Source organism: Notolepis coatsorum (assembly GCF_963971535.1).
Source record: "Notolepis coatsorum genome assembly, chromosome: 2".
In the NCBI taxonomy this organism is placed as follows: Eukaryota; Metazoa; Chordata; class Actinopteri; order Aulopiformes; family Paralepididae; genus Notolepis; species Notolepis coatsorum.
The window spans coordinates 216,771,713-216,796,400 of NC_140166.1; the positions used below are offsets into that span (position 1 = coordinate 216,771,713).

The 24,688-nt window shown below is 43.5% G+C and overlaps 1 protein-coding gene across 1 annotated transcript in view; it reads left to right on the forward strand.

Annotated features, from left to right (window-relative positions):
* The first annotated feature begins 378 nt into the window (after positions 1-378).
* LOC311222721 (uncharacterized protein) overlaps positions 379-24,688 on the forward strand; it is a 32,484-nt gene continuing 8,174 nt past the window's right edge. Inside the window, exon 1 of the mRNA XM_084307330.1 lies at positions 379-498. Within this exon, the coding sequence (XP_084163456.1) occupies positions 393-498 (106 nt within the window). The 5' untranslated portion in view covers positions 379-392. The remainder of the gene's footprint in view (positions 499-24,688) is intronic.

Consider the following 24,688-nt stretch of genomic DNA (forward strand, 5'->3'; position numbering starts at 1 on the left):
CCCCCTAGTCTCAGTGTGACGTAGTCACTAAATGCTGGGTCACTCTTGAGGCATGCTGTTTTCTGCTGTGGGTGATTAAAACTTCTGCCAGGTCAGAACTCCGACCACGAGACTCGTGTGTAAATTAAGGGCACTGCATCAACTATACTACTATAGTATTTCATACCACTTGATGTCCAAAACTCTGAACTATCCCTTTAAGGTGACACTCATCATCAAGTACCAGTGACAAGACATGTCTAACATAAAAAAAACAATGCTCAGCCAAACCTGTCAATCTACAATTACTCTGGGGAGAGTGAATGTTGTACTTTGCAAGACTCTTATTGTTACTGTTTTTGATCTGGTATTTTTAGGCCACAGTCCCACTGATATCCAGTACAGTGGAGGAGATGGCGTCTTGCAGTCACCTCTCTCTGTTTGGACTAAAGAAACTATCTGTCTACTTGGTGGACTGCATTAAAACACCAGGACTTGACACCAGGAATGAAGGAGGAGGTAAGGCTCTAAATTCTCTCTTTATTTAAAAAATAATTCACATTGAGCTATATATATATATTTTTTTTACAAGAGCGCCCTAGCCAAGACATTTAACAGGGTTGCAGATATTTAATTTCAACCTTTATTTAAAAATCTTAAGCTTATGAAGTTTCCCTCATTTACAGAAATGACGATTGTACAAATGTAAACAGTACATAATAAAAGCAATATTCACAGAAAATGAAACACAAAAGAGTAATAATAATAAAAAAAATAATAAAAAATCTAAAATAATAAAAAAAATCTAAATAAATACCAGTGTTTTTTGCACCTTTCTGCAAGAGAAGGCCAACCCACCCTATCATACAGGATACAATGGTGAGTATCATATCTACTGTCACCATTAACTCATTCCCCGCCAACAACGTTTATATACGTTATTGGGCGCCATCCTTTGAACGCCAACCACGTGTATATATATATACGTTATTTGATTGTTTTTCCTTTTTTTTTTAAATATTTTTATTCATTATTCATCCGGGGACCTCAGTGTTACCATAGGGCAGGGGTGGCCAACCAGTCAGAGACTAAGAGCCACAAAAATGACTGTGGTACCACAAAGAGCCACACCATATACCAGTGTTTCTCAACCTTTTTTTTTCAGTCACGGCACCCTTCATGTGTTTATAGGCCTCACCCTCTGGCCTCTGAAGTTGCTAATGTCTTTTTTATTTGGGCCTCACAGGGTTAAAAGTACCCTGTGAGACCCACGGTTGCAAAATTACAAAATCACTTTTAGCCATTTAAAAAAGAAAAAGTCTGTAAATGTTTATTTAAAAAATGTTAAGCACATGGTCCTGTTGTTCCGCCTCACAATGCTATTTGATAGTAAATGTGTTTATATGTCCCACCCTCTGGCCTCTGAAGTTGCTAATGTCTTTTTAATTTGGGCCTCACAGGGTTAACCTCTTAACACATTGTCTGCCACGCAGTATGCCCATCCTTATGCCCAGTCTGCCAGTGCTGTAACCCTATGGAGATGTTTACCTTCTTTGCAGGGCTATAACTTTTTTAATATTATAGCTATATTGACATTACTATGGCCCATTCAACATCGGGTATCTATCGTTCCGGATGTGGGAACCTTATATTCTTTCATTCATACATTGTTGTGTTAATACCGTCGAGAATATAAGTATGTTTTTAAGGTTTTCTGCAGTAATTCCTAAAACGTGAGTTATAGGCCCTGACGCATATGATAGATTATTGATTGGCGTTTCTTTCCTATACACGCTATATTAAAAAATTCAAATGTATATGATCGGTATACATTATGCTTCATCATGCATGAAGGAAAGGGGGGGGGTCGTTTATAATTCCTTGATCGTCAGTAACGGCTTTATTTAGTATGGGTTGATATGTTGGTGAAATGAATAAACAATCGGGCTGAAAATAACGTTATATTCCTCTTACCGTTCGCCGATGAGACTGGAGGAAAAATATTCCAATTATTTGACGTCGATCTGCTAGATCCATTTCCCGTTTGTATGACTCAATAAATGGCATATTGATTATTGCGTTTAGAAAGCGATCCCATGCACTGGAGTGTGTATCTAGACCCACGTTACAAGATATTACTGCCGGAGGAATTTCCTCAATGCACCGAGTGCCACTTCCGGTTTGGCTTGGAGTGTAACTCGCCCGACATCCACCATGCGGTGGTATTGAGGCGTTGCAATATCAGACAGGGTCCAGCTGCAGTCCCGGAGGGAGGCTGGATGAATTATGAATGCCATGGCGAAAAAATGAAATATTGATTCTGGCGCACAACGCATGGCGGGCAATAACGAGTATACTAGTTTTTGGCGTCCAATGTGTTAACACAATCCGCGCCGGAAACGAGTATACTCGTTATTCCCCGCCAATGCGGTCAGCGCCAGAAATGAGTTTACTTGTTTTTGGGATTGTTATATCGCTATATCTATTCATAATTCATAGCTGCAGCCTCTGGTATACAATTCAGAGCCTGTCTGAGCTGGCAGACGGTCAACACCGCCCTCTACTGCCATCCGAAGCTATTGCATCTCATTGGAAATTAGCTGGTGTGTTTTAGGAGCTGATCTGAGCCGGGCGGGTGGGGTTTAAATACTCGGCAAGCCAGTTCTATACAATAGAATAGAATAGAAATACTTTTATTATCCCGAGGGAAATTTGACACTGCAAATCGCTAAACATTTAAACATTTAGACAGAACAGGTCACGAATAACAAAACAAATCGAATCAAATTGCCTAAGATAAGAGTAGAATAAAATAGAATAAAAGTGGAATAAAATATACAGTAAATAAATACAGTAAAAATATACTGAGGTCTACAGTAGGTGTAATATTGCACAGGGCTGTTTCAAACTAAGAGTCCAGGAAGATGGTAACTGTCACTCTGTTAGAGCCATATGAAATCCGCGTTCACGGAATCGCGGACGGAATTGACCAATAAAAATGGAATCAACTGTAAAACGTGGAATATTGCAGAATTTGCCCTAATCTGGACTGAAATTCCGTGTTCGGGAGAATATGGAACGTTTGGTGCAACTCGAACATGATCGGGGACGCTACAGCGTGTTACACACAACACGGAGAAATATCCAAGCGCCTGGCTGCTTCGGTACGTCGTTAACGTTAACGTCGGAAGAAATTCCGCACTAAGCCCTAAATTCAGAGCAGAGCAGTATCCTAATGACTTTTATGCTTCAGTCGATAAGGTGTTTTGCAAATTCTGTCAACATACCCCGTGGACTGGACCCGCAAAAACACGTGCGAAGATCACTTCAAAAGCCATGTCAGGAACAAGGACCGTGCTTCCCAAAACACACCAGCTCTCTAATGATGTTCTCTGGTGATCACAATAGATACATGATAGATGCTAGAGGGCGAGGCTAATCACTGACACTATTGTGATTTAAATAAGCTATGTAATGTTACAGTACATAGGACTATAGATAGAAATGATAGCTTCTTGCTAAATCTGGTGCACCCATCTATTTGCAAATGATTGTCAGTAGGCCTACACACTGTCCTTTATAAATGAAATAAACTAAAGTAGTGATGCACGATATATCGGCCGCCGATATGGCAGTTTTTTTACACATCGGTATTGGTCTGATATCAAGATAGGGCCGGGCCGATATGGGCCGATATTTTTTACATGTTTTGGCCTTAAATAGTCATTTCTGAAAATAAGTTACAAAAGTAAAGTATGCGTTTTGGAAAATAGCTCTTTATTTGATTATCATAAAAAAGTGTTTTCTATACAGAGATATCGACATCGGTAAATATCGGTATCGGCCAAAACAGCAATATTAATATCGGTTATCGGTATCGGCCACAATTTTCACACCGGTGCATCACTAAACTAAAGGTGCATAAATTATGCATTACTATATTCCATCACAATAGAATAGATATAGCTAGGCTACTGACATTGTGATAAAATTAGCTAGCTGTATCTTGTTTACACTTGAAATGTGTATTTTTATTTTGTCACAATATTATTTGAAAAATATTGTGTAAAATGTAACTGTATTTCTGAGTTGCAGCACTTAAAAACATTAAATGGACTTATATCTTATTTAATTGTGGACATTTATTCATTCCCACTTATTAGACACAATTTCTGATGGTAAAATGGGCGTAAAAGGCAAAATACAGAATTCTGAAATATTAAAATGGAAAAAACGGCATTTGGGAAAAAATCTAATGGAATTTGGAAAATAATAAAATGGATTTCATATGGCTCTACACTCTGTGCTCAGTGATGCAGTGAGGCACAGTCATGCACTCATGCATTGTATAGTCTGATGGCTGTTGGAATGAAGGACTTCCTGTGCCGTTCAGTGCTGCATTTAGGTAGTGTGAGCCTGGCACTGAACATGCTCCTCCTGTCAGCTAAGTCTGTGTATAGTGGGTGGGAGGGGTTTTCCCTGATGGCCTGGAGCTTAGCAAGGCTCCTCCTCTCCGCCACCCTCGCTAGTGAGTCCAGCTCCACCCCAACCACGCTACTGGCCTTCCTGATAGTGGTGGGAATCACCAGAGGCCTCACGATATGATACTATCACGATACTTGAGTCACGATACGATAGTATTGCGATACTAAATATATCGCGATATGCTGCGTATTGCGATATTAATATTGCGATATATTGCGATTTATTACCCTTTTTCAACTGCAAAGTAAAACTTTGTCAACATGTTTTATCTAATAAAATAAAAGTTCAGTCTGTTCATCTCACTTCAATCATTTTTATTGCAGAACATGGTATTTTCTCAAGCAGACAGATGTAAACACTGTAATCTGTGTTGCATGTACCTGACAAACTGAACTGTTTGTATTACAGTCATATCCCAACTGAACTGAATGCACACATGTGTGTGGACTACTGTACTATTACAGGTATTGAAATGAACAATGCAACTTCCTTAAAAAAATAATATTTTTTTTAATTATAAATAATTAAATATCGATACTTGGCTCCCTGTATCGATACAGTATCGCCACGCAAATTATCGCGATACTACTACGTATCGATCCCCCCCCCACCCCTACTTCCTGACCAGCTTATCCAGCCTGTTTGTGTCCCCTGCTCTCAGTCCGCTGCCCCAGCAGGTCACAGCGATGGCACCGAACAGTAACGCCGCCCGCCCGTCATTGTGAAACTGTCGGTAGTGTGCTACGGACCTCCACGAGCAGTATTTATAAAAAAATGTTAAGCACATGCAGGGCTCGAAATTGCGACCGAAATTGTATCTGCGACCTCAAAATACAATTGGGAGCATTCGTACGAGTGCAAAAATTTTTCTGGTGCGACCGCCCCCCCCCCCCACCCCCCCCCCCCCTCTCCGTACATTCGCTACTTTGTCACTCAGTATGTGCCTTGTGAGTTGACAGTGACCATTCTAACCAATCACACGTGAGCTTGACGTTCTTACATTTAATGCTGATTTTAGATTGGTTAAGATTAGCCTTCAAGCCTCGCTGTCTTCTTTCATCCTTGACGCACACACACGTTCACACACGCTGCTCCCAGTGCTCGCATTGCCCATGCCCCTCCCCCTCACAGACCAGTCTAGTCAACATCTCTCATTCGCTCTGAAGAGAGCAAGAGTGCAGCTCCTCTTTCAACATAACACTTTACCAGGGTTATAAATTAACTTTTTTTTCCCAGGGCTTTTTTTGCCCCCCTTAACACTTTCAGTGCCCTTGATTAAAATATAAAGATTCCGTGATAAAAGACATTTACTGGAATATTCTAGAATACACAAAAACATTGTCATTTTTCGGCCTATTTATAAATCGTTTTCAAATAAACGCTAGATTATCGATAATATATGTGTACATATGCACGCTATATAGGCGATCTGAAAAATCGATTCTCTTATTTCCTCATCAGCGATCACAGCCAAACAGCCACATCACACATAGGGAAAAAGCTTATATCTCCGTGAAAACAGGTCTGATTATCCTAAGACTGGTCAAATAGATTCCTTACCTGAGATCAGATGTTATCCAAAAAGATTATTCCAATTCCTGATCGCCATTCCAAATATCGATCACGCTTATTGATTGAATATTGGCTGCTGTGAATATATATTCCAGGCTGATTTCCGTCCCGCGATCACTTCCATGTTCATCAGAGGGCTTGCCAGCACAAGGCTCCACCTCTAGAGAGTCTAAGCGACTGACCTGCAGTTACACAGGGATAGACGATAGGGGGCGCTTTTTCCAAATCTGAGCTCCTGATGGGGCTGGTGTACCAACGGGAGACTCGGTTGATGAAATATGAATTCAGATCGCTAATAAAAAAATAAAACGATAATTGTCGTCGTGGGCATTCAGGCATTGGGCTGATAAAACGAGATATGACGTCCGCTAATTGATTTTCGGGGGCTTTTTTTGTATTTCGGGGGCACTGAATTTTTATGATGAAAATTAACATAAAAATTATAAAACATTGTTGACACTTACCATAATGCCATTGTGTGGCTGCAGCTGTCTTGGTGGCGCAAAGCGATGTATGTTTATTTTACAGTCTTCGTCTCCGTTTGATAACGTGTCTGTCTCCATATATAGGGCTCTACGCTAACCTGTTTACCAAGGAGCGCATGTGCTCCTAAATAAAACTTAAATAAATAAAATCTAAATAAAAATGTAGGAGCACACAAAGAAATTTAGGAGCACAGTGAAAATTGTTCAAGTAACACAGAGTTTATTAACAAACTATTTATTACATGCATATTATACTGTGCGTGTGCATACTAAGGGCTAAACATCTGTGCAAATAGCACATACCACCAAAATCACACATTGGCCCATGCCTACTAGACGCAAAGGATATCGGTTGTCAAGCTGCTTTTGTATGTTGTAGTCTTGTCACGATACCAACATTTTGACTTTGATACAGATAGGAAAGGTAATGGAATATATTATTAGATGACTCGGATTCATTATAATTGAAACGCTATTGAATAATAATTCATTAATTAATAGTTAATGCAATTATTCTGTTACAGCTACTGAGCTATAATTTATACTATAGCTACTGTCCATCAATATCTTCCTTTTGAATTAAATGGGTTCAGGAGAGAGAGATGTAGAGGGAGAGAGAGCGAGACACACACACACACACACACAGATATTCTCAGTCCCCCCTTCCCTCACTATGCGTTCCCAGTAGGGGTGGGACGGTACGCATCCGAACCGTGTACCCGTACCCGTACGGTACGACCCCCACGGTTCGGGGTGTCGTACTGTGTGTCGTACGGTTCAGATGACGCGCAAATTTAAAAAAATCATTTGGCGGAGCCGGGAGAGGCGAGCACTGGCTGCAGGCAGCAGCACCAGCAGCAGCACTGCAGCCAGGTGCTAGTCAGTTTGTGTAAAAATGGCAAGCACAATATAAATCTTCATTACGACTTTAAAAACATAGCCATTAACATTACATAGGCCTACACACATCTTGCCATAGCGTTAGCAGTTTGTACAACACAATGCACGTTTTAACTATGGTAGCACTAGCCCCAGCTAATACAGTCAACGAAATGTTACCGTAGTTACTAGCTAGCAGAGGAGGAAATGAGAGTCTGAGAGACGGGGTGTTTAAAGACAAGGCGTTGACATAGGCGTTTATTCAAGAAGGCTAACATACAACTGTGTTTTACTAACTCCAACCGGGACTATTGCCGCTTTCGTGCTGCTTGTTGATGTTATGAATGTCCTCCTAACGTGACCGGAGCTGAAGGTGCCACACGCTAAAATGTCCGCGGGGACCCGTGCCAACCCATAGATAGTTCCAACTCACCGAATTACGTAATCCACCACAGTTGCACTCAATATTTAAATAATGTTAGTCTAAATAAATGTAGACAGATAATGTACGTATTTTAAAAATAGAATGAACAGAGCAGTGTTGTTTTTAAACAGTACAGTGTGTGTGTGTTAGTTTGATGTATGCTGCCAGTTAATACTTTGACAAATGTAGCCTATATTTTTCAGTCAGTTCGGTCTTTGTGTGCCAAACATTATTTAAGGCTGTAAACACTTCCTCCTCATGGTAAAATGATGTGCCTGATGTCAAACTGCCTCATTCTTTCAGTTTTTGCATGACTACAGTACGTCCTTGAGAATAACTGAAAAGTTGGATTATTTTTAGGCTATATATATCTTATGCTGATTCTGGTATTTTTGGAGTTACATTTATGAATTTCTTTTATAAAAAACAATATATCGAACCGAACCGAAAACCGTGACCACAAAACCGAGGTACGTACCAAACCGTGGGTTTTGTGAACCGTCCCACCCCTAGTTCCCAGTGATGGCTTACTGTGTGTGTGTGTGTGTGTGTATGGTCCTTGGCGAGGCAGCTAATGTTACTGAGGCGGATAACGTTATATTGACGGCTGATAACGTTAGCAAAGTTAGCACACTCACACTGTGGGCCAGCCAGTGACTTTGGTGGTGTGTGCTATTGCACAGATGTGTGTCCCGTTCCCATTTGCACACGCACATACACACACGCAGATACACAGTCCGTGTATGTTTTGATAGTTCTTTCTCCTCGTCTCTCTTTCGCTCAAAATAAAAATGAATGGGCTTCATGGCTGGCTGAATGTTTAGCGTTGTCTGAATTAGGGCTGACCCCTATTAATCGATTAGTCGACTAATCGGTCGAAAGGGGCCGTAGTCGACTGGCCAACCTCTTAGTAGAATATAATAATAAAAAAAAAAAAAAAAAATCTTTTTTTTTTATCATTCTTTCCAAAAGAAAATAGGCCTAGAAGCGTGGCTAACGCTAATGGAACGCATATCAGAGGCTAACTGCCTATGAAAACAGGCACAGAGGCACTGAAAGAGGATTTCACCCATCTAATGAACACACTAGACTAGACAAATATCAAGATGTATCCATCAGTGGACCAATTGCATGCTTTTGCAGAGGACAAGAAGCCTTCAGTCGACTCCTTCAGACATTAAGCACCCCCACAGCAAAACAAAAAAAAAAAATATATATATATATACCTTTTTATTTTTTTTAAGTCGACCAATAGTCGACTAACGGCAAATTTTGGCCAATCCTAGTCGACCATCCAAATCCTTAGTCGGGGACAGCCCTAGTCTGAATGTATAACCTGCCTATGCCGGTACCGTGACTTTCTTTTCCAGCGCGTACTGTGTTATCGTTTCCTTTCTCCCGCATGAAACCAGCCGCGTCACCGCAGGAATAGATGGCAGGCCGAGACTGTCTAAAGTGAACTTGATTGATCCATGTTGGGAGACTACACAATTCTTTGTGTGTGATATCTAGTTATTATGTTGAGTCAAAATACGTTTGTTGGCCAGCCGTCTGGTGGTCATCGGTGTTCGTAATCTTACATTTAAATTAAATGTTTGCTCATGCATATCTTTGGACACCTCTAGCTGATCAACCAATCAGGATACAGAAACGGGAATCGGGACCCCAACATTGTCAACAAGTTAACAACGGAGAATGGATCTGACTGGAACGCTAGCTGGATTATACATTGCAACATGAGACAGTAAATACTATTGTAATAAAACGTTCAAAACTATGTTCAATTTGTGTATTGTTTTGTTACTATAAGATTGTATTTCGCACTGTATTAAGCCATACCGACGTACAGATGAGCTTGCTAGCCATTAGATTGTTAACGTGATATTAACGTTAGATCTATGACCACAATTTGATTCCAAGTTTTTACATACCTCACTTTGTTGGTCTCTCACGAAAGTCTTTCTCTGGACTGCAAATATACTGTCTCATAAATATACTCTTCCAATATATAAATATATTGTTTTAGATGCTGTTGTTGTCACTATGAATTACAAATGGGGGACCCTGATGTAAACAAGACAAACGTCTTTCTCTGGTCTGCATCCCATCTGCAATTGTTTGATACTTTTCTGGACTCTTTGTATCATAAACAGTACTGTATTTGCAAATCTGGTATGTCATAATTAAATGTATAGATGTAGCAGTAGGCCTACTGTATCTGTATGTCATATATGTTATGATGAATTGAAAATGGGGGACCCTGATGTAAACGAGATGAAAGTCTTTCTCTGGTCTGCATCCCCTTAACAATTGTGTGTATTGAGCTGTACTGTATTGTACCCATTCTGCAATCTGTTAATACAGTTTTCAATTAATGTCAGACGTCCTCTCCATTAAAAAAAACGATTGAATTGCTCAGAATTTTAAATTATGTCCCCAATAGGACATAATAATATTAATATTATTCCAATCCCCAGTGTTACAAAGGGTCAGATTAAACCGAATATATATATTTATTGCTTGATATCCCTTGGATAATATTTGTATATCGTCTGATATCCCTTGTATATTCTTTGTACATATACACGGAATATCCCTTTACCTAGGTACAAGCCAGACCATAATATTCGTTCTCCTATTGGACAGCGACCCCTAGGCGCCAACGACCATACCCCCAATGTCGAGTTCAAAGCCACCGCCAAGGCTTGTCTCAACATGTCCAGGTTTGCGCAGTAATACGAGACAGAACTGAGGTTGGCACTAGATTATTCACCTTACGTATAAATACGGCGCAGGTGGAAACAGCAGCACTTCGTTCACTTCGTTCAGTTCGTTCATTCAGTTCATCATTCGTTCAAAGTAACGTCTAGTCTTATCCCAAAGTTGAAGCCTTCACCACGAGTCAACGACCAAGTGAAGTGAGCAACTTTGCGTCTAAATAGAGCACTTATAACATGTGCGAATAGGATAGTAAAAGTGTCAGAGTTTAGTGAAATAACGTCAAGTTCGACCTAGTTAATGTGAAGTATAGTGCACAGGAGAATCTACACCGGCGAATGCAGAGCCTTTTCCGGCTGGATTATATTGCTTTGGTACTGTGGCTGCTGGAGCAGAGAACAGTCTACCCCACTGCTGTGTGGGATCTACCCTGTGAGGAGCACCATCGAGCCCGCCTCTTGGACCACAGAGGCTGGCTGGCTTTCGTCCATGCTGTCGTGCATACTGGATTATAGCTGTTGCTTTTGTCTGCCGATCAGGGGAGTACAGTACCGACTCCCGTAGCTGGAGCTTATTGATTCCTCGTTGATTCAGACTTTGCTCCCGAACATTCTTCTACTCTGCCGGCTTACAACCGGAGGGAACCCCCCTAGTGTCTCCAGCTGACTACGAGTGTGCCTTATGTAATTCTTATGCTACAGGTGGCGTTAGTTATACCCATCTTATTATGCTCATGGACTTACGCTCTTGACCTACTTAAGTGTTCTTCGCCATATAAGCGCAATTCATAATTCTCAATTTGTAACCTACCGTTGCTGCTATAATAATAAATCCCTCCAAATAGAACTTTAGTGTCATTGTTGTATTCTTGTGTGGGTGTTCACCAGATATACCGTGTACTGTATGGCCAGTAATTAAAGTACATAACTAAGTAGTGGTTTAATAATACCATACTCTCAATACAGTCAGGGAATTGTACCCCTCAGTTACAATTGGTCCTTCGAGCCGGAGGGTATCAGTGTAATATCTAATAATATTGATATTAACCATGGCCAGCGGTGAACACTCCCCAAGCAGCTCCCCCGAGCTAGAACGCCCGCAGCGCAGACGTCAGCCACCTCCCTATCTAGAGGCATACGCTGTCAGTCTAATACCTAGCTTTATAAAGACGTTAAATGCGGATAAAATAAATAAAGCGGATAGTCAAAGCATGTCAAAACCTACCGACCAGGCGACCCTGCCAGTAGAGAACCCAGTGGGTTCTAACGTAACTGACCAAGCTCACGGGGGGGACCAGGGGGGACATGACATGACTATACCCCCAGACAACGTCAACGGAATAGTCCCCGGAGAGCTCCAGGATAAAGAAAGCGCTCCGGGGACAGAACCCGACACACAACCAAGAGAAGAGAAGCGCGCCCAGGAGATGGATCTCGAGGCGCGCCCAGAGAACAGATCTCCAACGAGCACTGCCAGAAGCCGATCACCTCCGTCAGTGTCTTCCCCCAGCGAAGCGGACAAGATGCTGGCGCAGGCATTCATCGCCACCCTGGCAGCCTCCACCGAACGCGATCGACTTCAAGCGCAACAACTAAGTGAGCGCGAACATTCTACCATGGAAAGAGAACGCCTCCAGGCTCAACAGACGAGCGAGCGTGAACACGCTGCAATCGAGCGAGAGCGCTTCCAGGCGCAACAAAGGAGTGAAGACGACCGCATAAGACTGGAGACCAGACGCCTTCAGACGGAAGAGAACATTGAAAGAAGCCGCGCCGATGCGCAGCGCGACGCCGCCAATGCACAGCGCGACGCCGCCAATACCCAGCGCGAAGCACAGCGTGACGCCGCCCATGCCCAGCGCGAAGCAGAGCGCGACCGGCTGCAGGCGCAGATGGTAGAACAATTGATTGCCATGGCGACACCCCCTCTCTCCGCACGGAGCTCCCGGAGATCATCACGACAAGGGTCTAGGGCACATTCCCCTACCCGACCAAGCGACCCGGGACCCCGCCAACAGGAGGATCCTGTCTACGTCTCCGAACCCCCTCCCCGACCGGTCCACACGAGACCCAGTCACCGGGAAGAACCGGCCTACGTAGCCGAGAGACTGACTAGAAGACTCCAGGACCTAGCAGAGGAAGAGGAAGAGGAGGAATGTCAAGCCCACCAGCAGCAACGTACTCTGGACCAGGAGGCCCAGTACAGCCCCGACCAGCAGCAACGTACTCTGGACCAGGAGGCCCAGTACAGCCCCGACGTCAGCCCCGAGCCACTGCACTACAAACCCCCGACCCAACTCACGGGTGAGTTTGACGTACAGTCGGCACCGAGGAACAGCACCTGGGTACCCGGCCCCTGGTACCCACCAAGTACCAACCCACGACAACACGTACGGGGAGACTCGCCCAGGAGGTCTCTTCCCCTACGCTCACCAATGTGCCAGCCATCCATGGCATCGTACCTTGGCACACCGACGTTCCCAGACTTTACGCGCGAGGACAGAGCACAGTACACGGAATTACGGATGTGCTTGGAGACTATGAGGTCCGACGTCCCCGATGAGTCGTACAAATATGCCATCCTCCTCAAGCATCTCAAGGTGCCCAGAGCGCATAATATAGCGCTGGCATATTCCAACTCAAGCACCCCATACACCGCGGCTCTTGTAGCCCTCGACCAGCGTTATGGACGCATATGGGACTACGTGATACAGGAAATAAGAGATATCGACCGCCTCCCCCCAGCCAGAGACAATAGAGCATTGGATGACCTCTCTATCAAGGTACAGTCCCTGGTAGGGATGCTGGGGTCCCAAAAGGAGAAAGGGATATATGAACTAGAGCTGCCGCGGTATTGATATTTTCCTTACCGCACGAATTTGCGAAATATGTCCTACCGCCGCGGTTATTACCGCACAGTGCGCACAAAAAAAAAAAAAAAAGTTTGAATGCATTTTTTTTTTTTAGTAGTCTACTCTTATAGCCTGCCTCTAGTCTAATGGCGCTTTTCCACTGCATAGTACCTACTCGACTCGACCCGCTTTAGGCACCTGGTACTTCGTTCCTTTTCCACTGCAGCCAGGTACTACTCCGTTTGTCTCCGTGTGGGGATGCAGGCGGGGCCGCTCGCTTGTGTACACTGAAAGCTCCGTGGGCATAGATGTCCGAGGGCTTGCAGCAAGCCAGAGTTTAACACAGTTTCAATCAATCAATCAATCAATAACAACATTAACCAGACTCTCGTTGCGTCTATTCTGCCAAAGCTAACGTTACCTCTCATTGTGTATTCTACCAAGCAAACCCGGGTTTAACGTTACCTCTCGTGTATATCGGCTGACGGTGGTATTAGGCTAATAACAACAACAAACTTAACACATCAGCGATCTTGTTGTGACACTAAACTCTCCGCTCGGTGGTAAATTGGGTTGATGTCGGTTTTGTTTCATCAATAAATAAGGCAGAATACACAGTGAATCCATTCTTTTGTGTTTATTGCACTTGGTTCTGTCGCAAACAAATCCTGAATGAAATGCATCCTTAGCGAGGCAGTAAAGATGGCGGCGCGGCGTTCTGTTTTTGTTCAGAGGCTACAAAGTCAAAGTGTGACGCGTCTCTCTTCTGACCAGTCAGTGGTCTGCAATGTTTCACATGACTTTTCTGGTACCACTTCTACCCAATAGGGTCGCTTGGAACCGAGTAGGGTATATCTGCAGAGCCGCAAGCCGCAAGCCAACTTTATTATTATGATAAAAAACAGCGGTGACGCGGTATTCAGCCTAACTCTGCGGTGAGCGTGATGCAACAGCGATACCGAGGTAATGCGGTTATTGCGGCAGCTCTAATATGAACTGTATGCTAACTCTAATGTAGAACGAATATTAGAGAAGCTCCCTCCAGCCCGCCAAGAGCGCTTTCGGCGGCAGAGAGACCACCGCGACCCCAACGGCCCAGAGGCATCCCTCCTAGACCTATCTGATTTCCTCGCCAGGGAGATCAGCAGCCTACGACTGGACACGTTCGTGTGGAGTGGACCAAGCCCAAGACCAGGACCTCGGGGATCAAATGATAACCGCCGGTCGGTGACCGTTATGCACCAAGCTGAATCAGTACCGCAGCACAAGAACCACAACACCCCCTCGACGAAAGAGGAGTGGAAGATTGAATGCCAGTACTGTGAAGGGGAACATCGGCTGTATCAATGTGACACTTTCAAGAAGCTGACCACGGACGAGGTGAGTCAGTGGATCAAAGACCACCGCCGCTGCTTCCGCTGCGCGCACAGCCATATGGCAGCTGAGTGCCGTTTGAAGAAGAAGTGCAGCAGGTGCGGCGGCGCCCACTTGGAGGTCCTGCATGACATCAACAGGCGTCCGCCAGGACAACAAAGTGGGCCCGTCACGGTAATGTACCAGGCCGAGGCGGTGGCACCAGTACCGAAGATCCACCAGACCTCCCCCTGGTGTACCAACTGCTACAGCAGACACTGGGAGTCACGGTGCTACTCGGACGACCGCGAGTCGGCACCACTCCAGAAGATCCAAGGCAACCGGCCAACAGGAGTGCTCCACATAGACCAGCATAGCGGGACCCCCCTGAGTGCTCATCAAAGTGGTCAGAGTGCTCCTGAGCTACGAGGACAAGGTCCTGGACACTTACGCCGTCCTAGACGATGGGTCGGAAAAGACCCTCCTCCTCGCTTCCGCCGCAGCCCAGTTGGGCCTGCGGGGTGCCAAAGGAACAATGACAATACGTACCATCAGAAGAGACCAGAAGACCATAAAGGGTGAAAATGTCTCCTTCAAGATAGCAGCGGTGGACCAGCCCGAGAAGCAGTATAGTATTACCAACGTCTTCACCAGCCATGACATAGGCCTGTCACAGTACACCTACCCCATCCCACAGCTGATGGCGAAGTACGTGCACCTACGCAGACTACCTATACCGCTTATCGACGGCGCCACACCGACCCTGCTCATCGGCTCCGACCACGCGGACCTCATTCTCCCAATTGAGGCGGCCCACATCGGACCCAAAGGATGCCCAGTCGCGGTTCAGACCCGACTGGGGTGGACGCTCCAGGGCCCCCTCTACGGACTTGACAGTAAACCCGCGTCTACACGCTGCCTACACACAAAGGTGAGCGACACCGGCCACTCTCTCGTACAGCCCGTTGAGAGGCTATTGACATTAGGCGAGAGGCCTGTGAGAGAACCGTGGGCACAAGAGGGAGTTCCGAACTCCACCCCCCTCAGCTGCGCTCCAGACGTAGCTGACCTCGAACCCAGCACCCCAAGCGACTCCTTGATGGGGCGGCCGGAACCGGCCCCTCCTCAGACGGGGTACAGACCAAACAAGAGGAACAGACGGAGGATGTGGAGGCACAGATCAACCAGTCTCAGGCCCGCTTCCTCCTAAGCCCCCCTCCAGCCCGTCAGAAGCGGGTCAAGGACAGGGACAACTTAAAAGTGGACACAATCGTCATGATCATAGACCAGTCACTACCCCGAGCTGCGTGGCCGGCCGGCCGCGTAAGCAAAGTGATCACTGGTGCCGACGGAAAGGTCAGAGCGGCAGAAGTGCTCGTCCAGGGACGGACATACACCCGACCCGTGGCGAGGCTGATAGAGTTGCCAAGGCTCCCTGACTCCCTTGCTGACGATCATGACCCACTGACTTTGTGAATTGCCCTACTCCTCACAACGGACATTGAGTAGTGGACAAGACGGTTAATCTGTCTCTGCTTATCTAATTAGGTGCGGACTAATTAGGAGGCGGCTGTTACAAAGGGTCAGATTAAACCGAATATATATATTTATTGCTTGATATCCCTTGGATAATATTTGTATATCGTCTGATATCCCTTGTATATTCTTTGTACATATACACGGAATATCCCTTTACCTAGGTACAAGCCAGACCATAATATTCGTTCTCCTATTGGACAGCGACCCCTAGGCGCCAACGACCATACCCCCAATGTCGAGTTCAAAGCCACCGCCAAGGCTTGTCTCAACATGTCCAGGTTTGCGCAGTAATACGAGACAGAACTGAGGTTGGCACTAGATTATTCACCTTACGTATAAATACGGCGCAGGTGGAAACAGCAGCACTTTGTTCACTTCGTTCAGTTCGTTCATTCGTTCAAAGTAATGTCTAGTCTTATCCCAAAGTTGAAGCCTTCACCACGAGTCAACGACCAAGTGAAGTGAGCAACTTTGCGTCTAAATAGAGCACTTATAACATGTGCGAATAGGATAGTAAAAGTGTCAGAGTTTAGTGAAATAACGTCAAGTTCGACCTTGTTAATGTGAAGTATAGTGCACAGGAGAATCTACACCGGCGAATGCAGAGCCTTTTCCGGCTGGATTATATTGCTTTGGTACTGTGGCTGCTGGAGCAGAGAACCGTCTACCCCACTGCTGTGTGGGATCTACCCTGTGAGGAGCACCATCGAGCCCGCCTCTAGGACCACAGAGGCTGGCTGGCTTTCGTCCATGCTGTCGTGCATACTGGATTATAGCTGTTGCTTTTGTCTGCCGATCAGGGGAGTACAGTACCGACTCCCGTAGCTGGAGCTTATTGATTCCTCGTTGATTCAGACTTTGCTCCCGAACATTCTTCTACTCTGCCGGCTTACAACCGGAGGGAACCCCCCTAGTGTCTCCAGCTGACTACGAGTGTGCCTTATGTAATTCTTATGCTACAGGTGGCGTTAGTTATACCCATCTTATTATGCTCATGGACTTACGCTCTTGACCTACTTAAGTGTTCTTCGCCATATAAGCGCAATTCATAATTCTCAATTTGTAACCTACCGTTGCTGCTATAATAATAAATCCCTCCAAATAGAACTTTAGTGTCATTGTTGTATTCTTGTGTGGGTGTTCACCAGATATACCGTGTACTGTATGGCCAGTAATTAAAGTACATAACTAAGTAGTGGTTTAATAATACCATACTCTCAATACAGTCAGGGAATTGTACCCCTCAGTTACACCCAGTATGACACAATAAACACAGAATGAATGCCCCCCCCCCCATAAAAACATACTGCCAAATTACCCCCATGGGTGTTGAAGACACTGTACCACCACAAGTCAGGAATTGAGAAAAAGAAAATGCAACTTCAGCCTCACGCTGCTCCAACTTTCTTCCAGCATCGTGATATTGTAATATTCTTACATCCACTTGGACCATGAACAAACAAAAAAGGTGTTGAGAAAGACAGCGAACACTACAGAAAGGAGGAACTTGGGGATTGAATGGAGAAATTAAGTAAGAGATGTAAAGATTGTGCATTACAATTGATGATTAATCAACAATAATGGAAAACCAAACTATTCTTGCTCTTTACCATTTTTTGTTTTTCTTCCCTTCCACCCTCATCTCAAACAGTTGGCGTGAACAAATAATACTAGAGACAGAATGAGTTTTGCTTCTTTTTTTGGTTTTTCTTTTAATCAGTGAAATATATTCCCATCCATATCCCCAACTTTGTGATTTTTACATACTGATCAGACGGAGGCAGAATAGCCTGCACATACATCAATGCATCTCTTGTAAGATATGAATTGCGGCATACATTTTCCCAGACATGGTGCTGTTGGCGTCAAGCACAGGAGGTGAGGGGTGGATTGTCACCACCTGTTTAGCTAGGGCAGAGCGCATGTAGAGGGCATAGAAGAACCAGACGAGGCTGAAGATGCACAGGCCGATGGAGATGTTGATGAACACTTTGCCCATGTCAACCTTCTTCTTCTCCTTGCGGTGCAAGGCAGCAGGATTCTCCTCTTTCCTCTGGAGGGGAGCAGCTTCACCGGTCACCACCCTCTTCCTCTGCCTTCCCATCCTGCCCACTGGAGCTGAGTGAAGAAGTGCAGAAGAGAAGATGTTTAGGTTCAAAGGGACAGTCAATGGCATGCTTGAGGAAGACCGGTAAGGTCGAAACGTTGCATCTACTGCCTTTTTTGTTTATTAAAATCACCTTGGAACTACAAGTGAGTTGCGAGCCCCGCTTTGTTCTTATGTATTACTGTTTTTACAGTTTGGCTCAGCACCAACAAACGGAGGATGTGCGTTATTTATTTTTTCTGACTGTTCAAATAAATAACATGTTATTTTCACACTTGTGACTGGGTGTGACTGGGTGGAGAATTGTGCAACGTTCAGAACATTGGGAGCAGCTTTCGAACTGCCAGAGGAGCTGTATCAAGGCACAGAGACATTTACCTGTGACCTCTATGACCAGAAAGGCTGCAGGGATGTCAATGATGCAAGAAGTCAACTGTTCAAGAGTGGGAAGTGCACTGACCGCAGTCTGCCACCAAATCAGGACTCCCTGCGTAAACACACTCAGCAGGCTAACTACCAGGCAGCCATATACCGGAGGTCCCTGCAGAGCCAGCCAGACATACTTCCACCAATGAGCCATGGATGGAAGATAGAGGGAGATTTCTTCGAGATTGACTGGATGTCACTTCCTCCAGCCCCAGTCGCAATCCTGGAACTTGTATACTGCTCCTGCAAAAAAACACAATGCATGAAGGGGCGATGCACATGCAAATCAAACAACCTACCATGTACAGACATGTGTCTGTGTTTGGACTGTCAGAACACTGTATCCTAAGTTTTCACTGGAGTTTTTTTCTTCTTTTTTTTCATATATTTTATTTCATTTTTGGAAGATAGGCACAGGTACAGGCATACAATGCACATTGTTGGTTCCAGCTATCTATTGTTTGATAGTTTGCACCATTTAATCTAGCTGTAGAAAGCTCCATTGTTACAACATCAGCTAATAACTGTTTCCAGTGATTAAAGGGCAGAGAATGTGGAGCTTGCCATCAAAGCGCCAATTATTTTTTTCAGCAGTACTTCCTGCCAGCCAAAATCGTCTCTGAACAATACTTAAAGCTAAAGAATCATCATCATTAAGGAGCAGTAATTTGGGACAACAGGGAATATGTTTTTGTAATACATGTTACTGTTAAAATAAATAACATGTTATTTTCACACTTGTTATTGTGTTATAAATGTTGATTGATTGATTGAAAACGTTATTAACAGATTGCAGAATGAGTACAGTACAGCTCAATACACACAATTGTTAATGGGATGCAGACCAGAGAAAGACTTTCATCTTGTTTACATCAGGGTCCCCCATTTTCAATTCATCATAACATATTACATACATGACATACAGATAGACAGTAAACAACAGCACAGGGACCATCCAATATCAAACTATTGTTAAGGGGATGCAGACCAGAGAAAGACGTTTGTCTTGTTTACATCAGGGCCCCCCATTTGTAATTCATAGTGACAACAGCATCTAAAACAATATATTTATATGTATATTTATATATTGGAAGAGTATATTTATGAGACAGTATATTTTGTACATATGTAACGGTTGTAACAACGTCACAGGAAACAACACAGACCGCTATACCATAGTGTAACACACAGCAAGAATGTGAAACAAGTTACTATTATTAGTATTGGGTTAGAGTTGTTTGATTTACACTAACGTAATGTTAGATTGCTATCTGAGAAAGTTAAAATGCTAACGTAACGTTAGTCTATGTGAGCTGGCTACAACATTTTCCAATGTGTAATCCGAAGTCAAAACGGACTGCATATAAACTGCTGATGACTCATAACTTCCTATCACGTTTGAATAATGCTGTAAAGTTAAGTAAAAATGCATTTCAATAGTAATGTATATGAATTGAGAGCTTACCGATGCAGAGCTAAATCCAGTGTTGTCAACAGACTATTCGCAATATTTACTTCCTGGTTCCAGGGCTTGAAGAATGTCATTGGGAGAAATCAAGTCACCTGACGTTGTAACGCGTTTTGATTGGTTCCGCAGCAACGCCCCTTTTCACAAACGTAGGTAGTTTTTATCTTATCAACACATTAATTTTCATAAAGATATGACCCAAAAACCGTTGCCAACAAACGAAATGTGTTATTATAGTATATTATGTAGTTCATATTACAATAACATATACTCTCTAAAACCAGACCAATCATTTCATTAACGGAAGCCTCTAGCAACCTTCGGCCTTTTTGGTCCACTTTTTCTCCTTATTTTTCTCCCATCCCAATTTCGTATTTCCAATTCCAATATACCAATGATTTTAACTGTTATTAGTGAGATATAAGATTATAGAAATCTCAGGGCATGGAGTCGGAAACCGGCGCATATTGACAGGAGTAAGTGGAGCAGCCAAAAGTGAGTAGTCTTTTGAAGGAAGAGACTCAGGGCTTTCGAATTTCGAAAAACTACTGGAGAATTATCCAGTGCCCTTCCTACAGAGATATTATTATTATTATCATTATTATAGAGGCACTTATTATACAAGTATTATTTATCATCTGGTGCCACCTAGTGGGCGTTTACTGCAACTGTGGGACGCCAGGGGACTGAGATGTGGACGGGTGAGGCTGAATCAGCGTCTGTGACACACTATTTAAGAGACACTCTTGACCATAGGCTGTAAGGTGAAAAGCCCTGTGGGCGAACTCTGACTGGCCAATTCTTCCCTCCCCTGTCTTCAATGTTGCTAGACTATGCCTCCCACTGGTCGGCTGTAGTGAGAATGGAAGCCTTGCATCACGTGTCCCCTCCGGTACACGAGGAGGCAGCCTGTCGCATCTTTTCACCGCAGCAGCTCGAACTCTCAGTGGCGAGGAGTAACGCGTGGGAGGCTCACGCTGCCCCCGATACGTCCTGTTTCCGCCGTACCGGCGTCACCCAACCAACCTGTAGGAGTCGCTGTCCACAACGTCCAATCCCCACCCACTGGCTTTCCCACCCTCTAACACTGCCAATTGTGTTAGTATGACGGCCGGCCAAGCCGGTAGCAACGCAGAGAGCTGGGCTCGATACCAGCATATCCTGTGTTAGTGGTGAGCACCTTGCCCACTGCGCCACTCAGCCGCCCCTCACAATGCTATTTGATAGTAAATGTGTTTATATATCCCACCCTCTGGCCTCTGAAGTAGCTAATGTCTTTTTAATTTGGGCCTCACAGGGTTAACCTCTTAAGCCTGAGATATACAGTAAAAGTGTATATTTTCAGCATTACGTTTGTTTACCAATGATTTTAACTGTTATTAGTGAGATATAAGATTATAGAAATCTCAGGGCATTGAGTCGGAAACCGGCGCATATTGACAGGAGGAAGTGGAGCAGCCAAAAGTGAGTAGTCTTTTGAAGGAAGAGACTCAGGGCTTTAATATCCGCATTTATCCTTTGATTCATATATCTAGTTACTAATTGATGCCGTTTATTTCCTTTCCTTTTTATAGGTAAATAATCTGACTACTGACCGATGCTAAATGCTACTGACTGTATCGACTCTGCTGGCTAAATGCTACTACTACTGGCTAAATGCTACTACTGCTGGCTAACTGCTAAACAAGTACTACTATCTACAGCAGGGGTAGGCAACCCTAGGCACGCGTGCCTGCACAGGCACGCGGGGGAATTTGCATAGGCACAGGGGGCAGCATTAAAAAAAATACAAAAAATGAAAATGATATATATATATATATATATATTTTTTTTTGCTTTGAAATATTATAGTGAAATATTTTGCACTGTTGTCGCATTTATCTTGTTGAAATCCTCCCACAGGTTATTTTTACTACCACATATTTAATTGAGACCCTCTATTTGTTTATTATTTCAATTTAGCTGGAAATACATTGCTACATCATTCAGTAACATTTGCAGAGCCTTATAACAAAAACATTATTACGGTCACCATTGTGACCAGTGGGATTAATCAACAAATTGTATTATTTATTTTTCTATTTCATTGAACATTGCACATGTTAAAAGCCATTTTTTTTACTCAAAATGTGAGTATTACCAAGTCAACTTGTGTTCTTAAAACAATGACAATAAACATAGTTTTATTAGGTTGAAATAATGTGGTTGTGTACTTATTTTTCTGTTAACTTATTATGGATTGAAAACTGAAAACCTTAATGCACAGTAACTGAACTCAATATTTTTAAGTTCTGGTAACTTATTATTATTATTTTTTTTATAGTGTAGTCTTGCGATCAATCAAAACTTATTTACACGATATACCTCACAGTCACCCTCCATTCACATCCTGGTGTTCTCCATTAGGCCTGTAGGTGGAGCTATGACAGCACACGTACAGTACACACACCGATGGTGTGTGATGTGTCCAAAAATGAATGGGCAAATGTGAGTGAAACGGTCGCACTGTATGCAGCTGTTTGTCTGCATTGCATTCCCCCCCCCCCCCCCAACTCAGATTTAGGGTTGATACAATAATCATAATAATATTGTTAACACTATGATCGCCGCGGATGAGTTTTCACGTCATTCCGAGCCATGCTCATTCTGCCGAAGACGCCGTAACTCGTCTTTGATGTCAATATTTCAAAAATCTGTCATCGAAATCATATTTCCTTTCCGGAGCCCTGAGACACACTGCTGATCTCCTCTCAACTCTCTAGCGGTTCAAGAGCGCCATCTGGTGGCCGATCGGCAGATCGCCAGCCGGAAATTAACCTTTGAACCGGTAGTGCTCATCCATATGTGGTCCGGCCACTCGCTATCGTTAGAGAGACTCCGTATTGACACAGTGAACATCGATCGGTGCAAATAACTCGAAAAAACAACATGATTTGGACGTATATACTATTATACAACCTGGAAATGGATCTGGCATTTCTCCATCCCATAATAGAAAAAATTCTGTTCCACGCTCATCTGCCAGCGGCGCGAGGAAGCCACGGTAAGATTCAGCGTTATTTCTAACGTCTTCTATACTAACTGATCTGATGAACATATGACCCACTCTGGATGAATCATCTAACGCTGCCCACGGAATTATAAACGATCCCCCGCCCATCCGGTCATCATCAGATGATGCGTAGAAACTTCTAGAACCACGTCCAGTTGAAATTTTTTATCTCGCACAGATTCCTACCAAACTGTATTTGATCATCAATATAATGCATTTAGGGCTATAAATCACGTTCTGAAGAAATCTGCAGAAAACGATAAAAACATACTTATACTTTAGACCATATTTTAGTATGAATATGTGAATGAAAAAGTTTAACGTTGCTACACCCTGAACAATACATATAGGACATTGAATGGGCCATAATAATGGCAATTTAGCAATAGAATTTAAAAAGTTATAGCCCTGCAAAGAAGGGGAACTTCTCCATGTTAAATAGGGCTGGCGAGGGATGGTAAATTATGAATTTAACCCATGGCGATTAAAGTGTTAATAATAACAATAATGATGTAATAATGTAAAAATGATCATTAAAAATACCTGATTATGAGAAAAAAAATTACGATGCATGGAATATTGTTGAGGCACACTAGTTACAACTATATTTCAAACAGGCACTCCATGTCAAAAAGGTTGCTGACCCCTGATCTACAGACTTAAGCTGCTACCAGCTAACCGCTTGCTTGATTGACCACCTGGTGATGATGGCATGACAGTTATCCAAATAACGGAATGTTTGGACATGGAGTCCCAATAAATGAACATTCTTGCAAAGTCCGAATTGTTTCTTTTTGTTCAATTTATAAGTCGTTCGCCTACACCCTTCCAATGGGGACATTTAGTTGACTCATTGACTGAGACCGCTAGATAATTGGACAACTACCCTACCCAGCTCACGCCAGCCCCTGTCAATCATCTGACTTCTGAATTAACTTTTTTATTTCTCTTATTTTTTGGGATTATCTCTCACAAACCTGAACTTTATTGCCATAAAACAGAACGCAGTTAGTTTCTCTACCTTTCTGTGAACGTCTAGCAAAAAACTGTGTTGCAATATGATGAAAATGGTGGAGAAATTTACATTATAAAAAAGATGGCAGAATTCAGTACTGTATCTACAAAACCTTCTGTTTAATCATTTTCCCTTTATTCATTTGCTTAGATTTTTCAGGTCTGGTAAATTTTAGCATGGTGTTATTCACAGTCAAAGATAAATTTAATTTTTTTAATAGAATTGATATTCTCCTTTGGTTCATTACAATTTACTCAAGCCTAGTAACAGACACACTATTTCTGACACTGGGAATACATTCCCTGAGATCCATAGATGTCCCTAGATTCAGATAC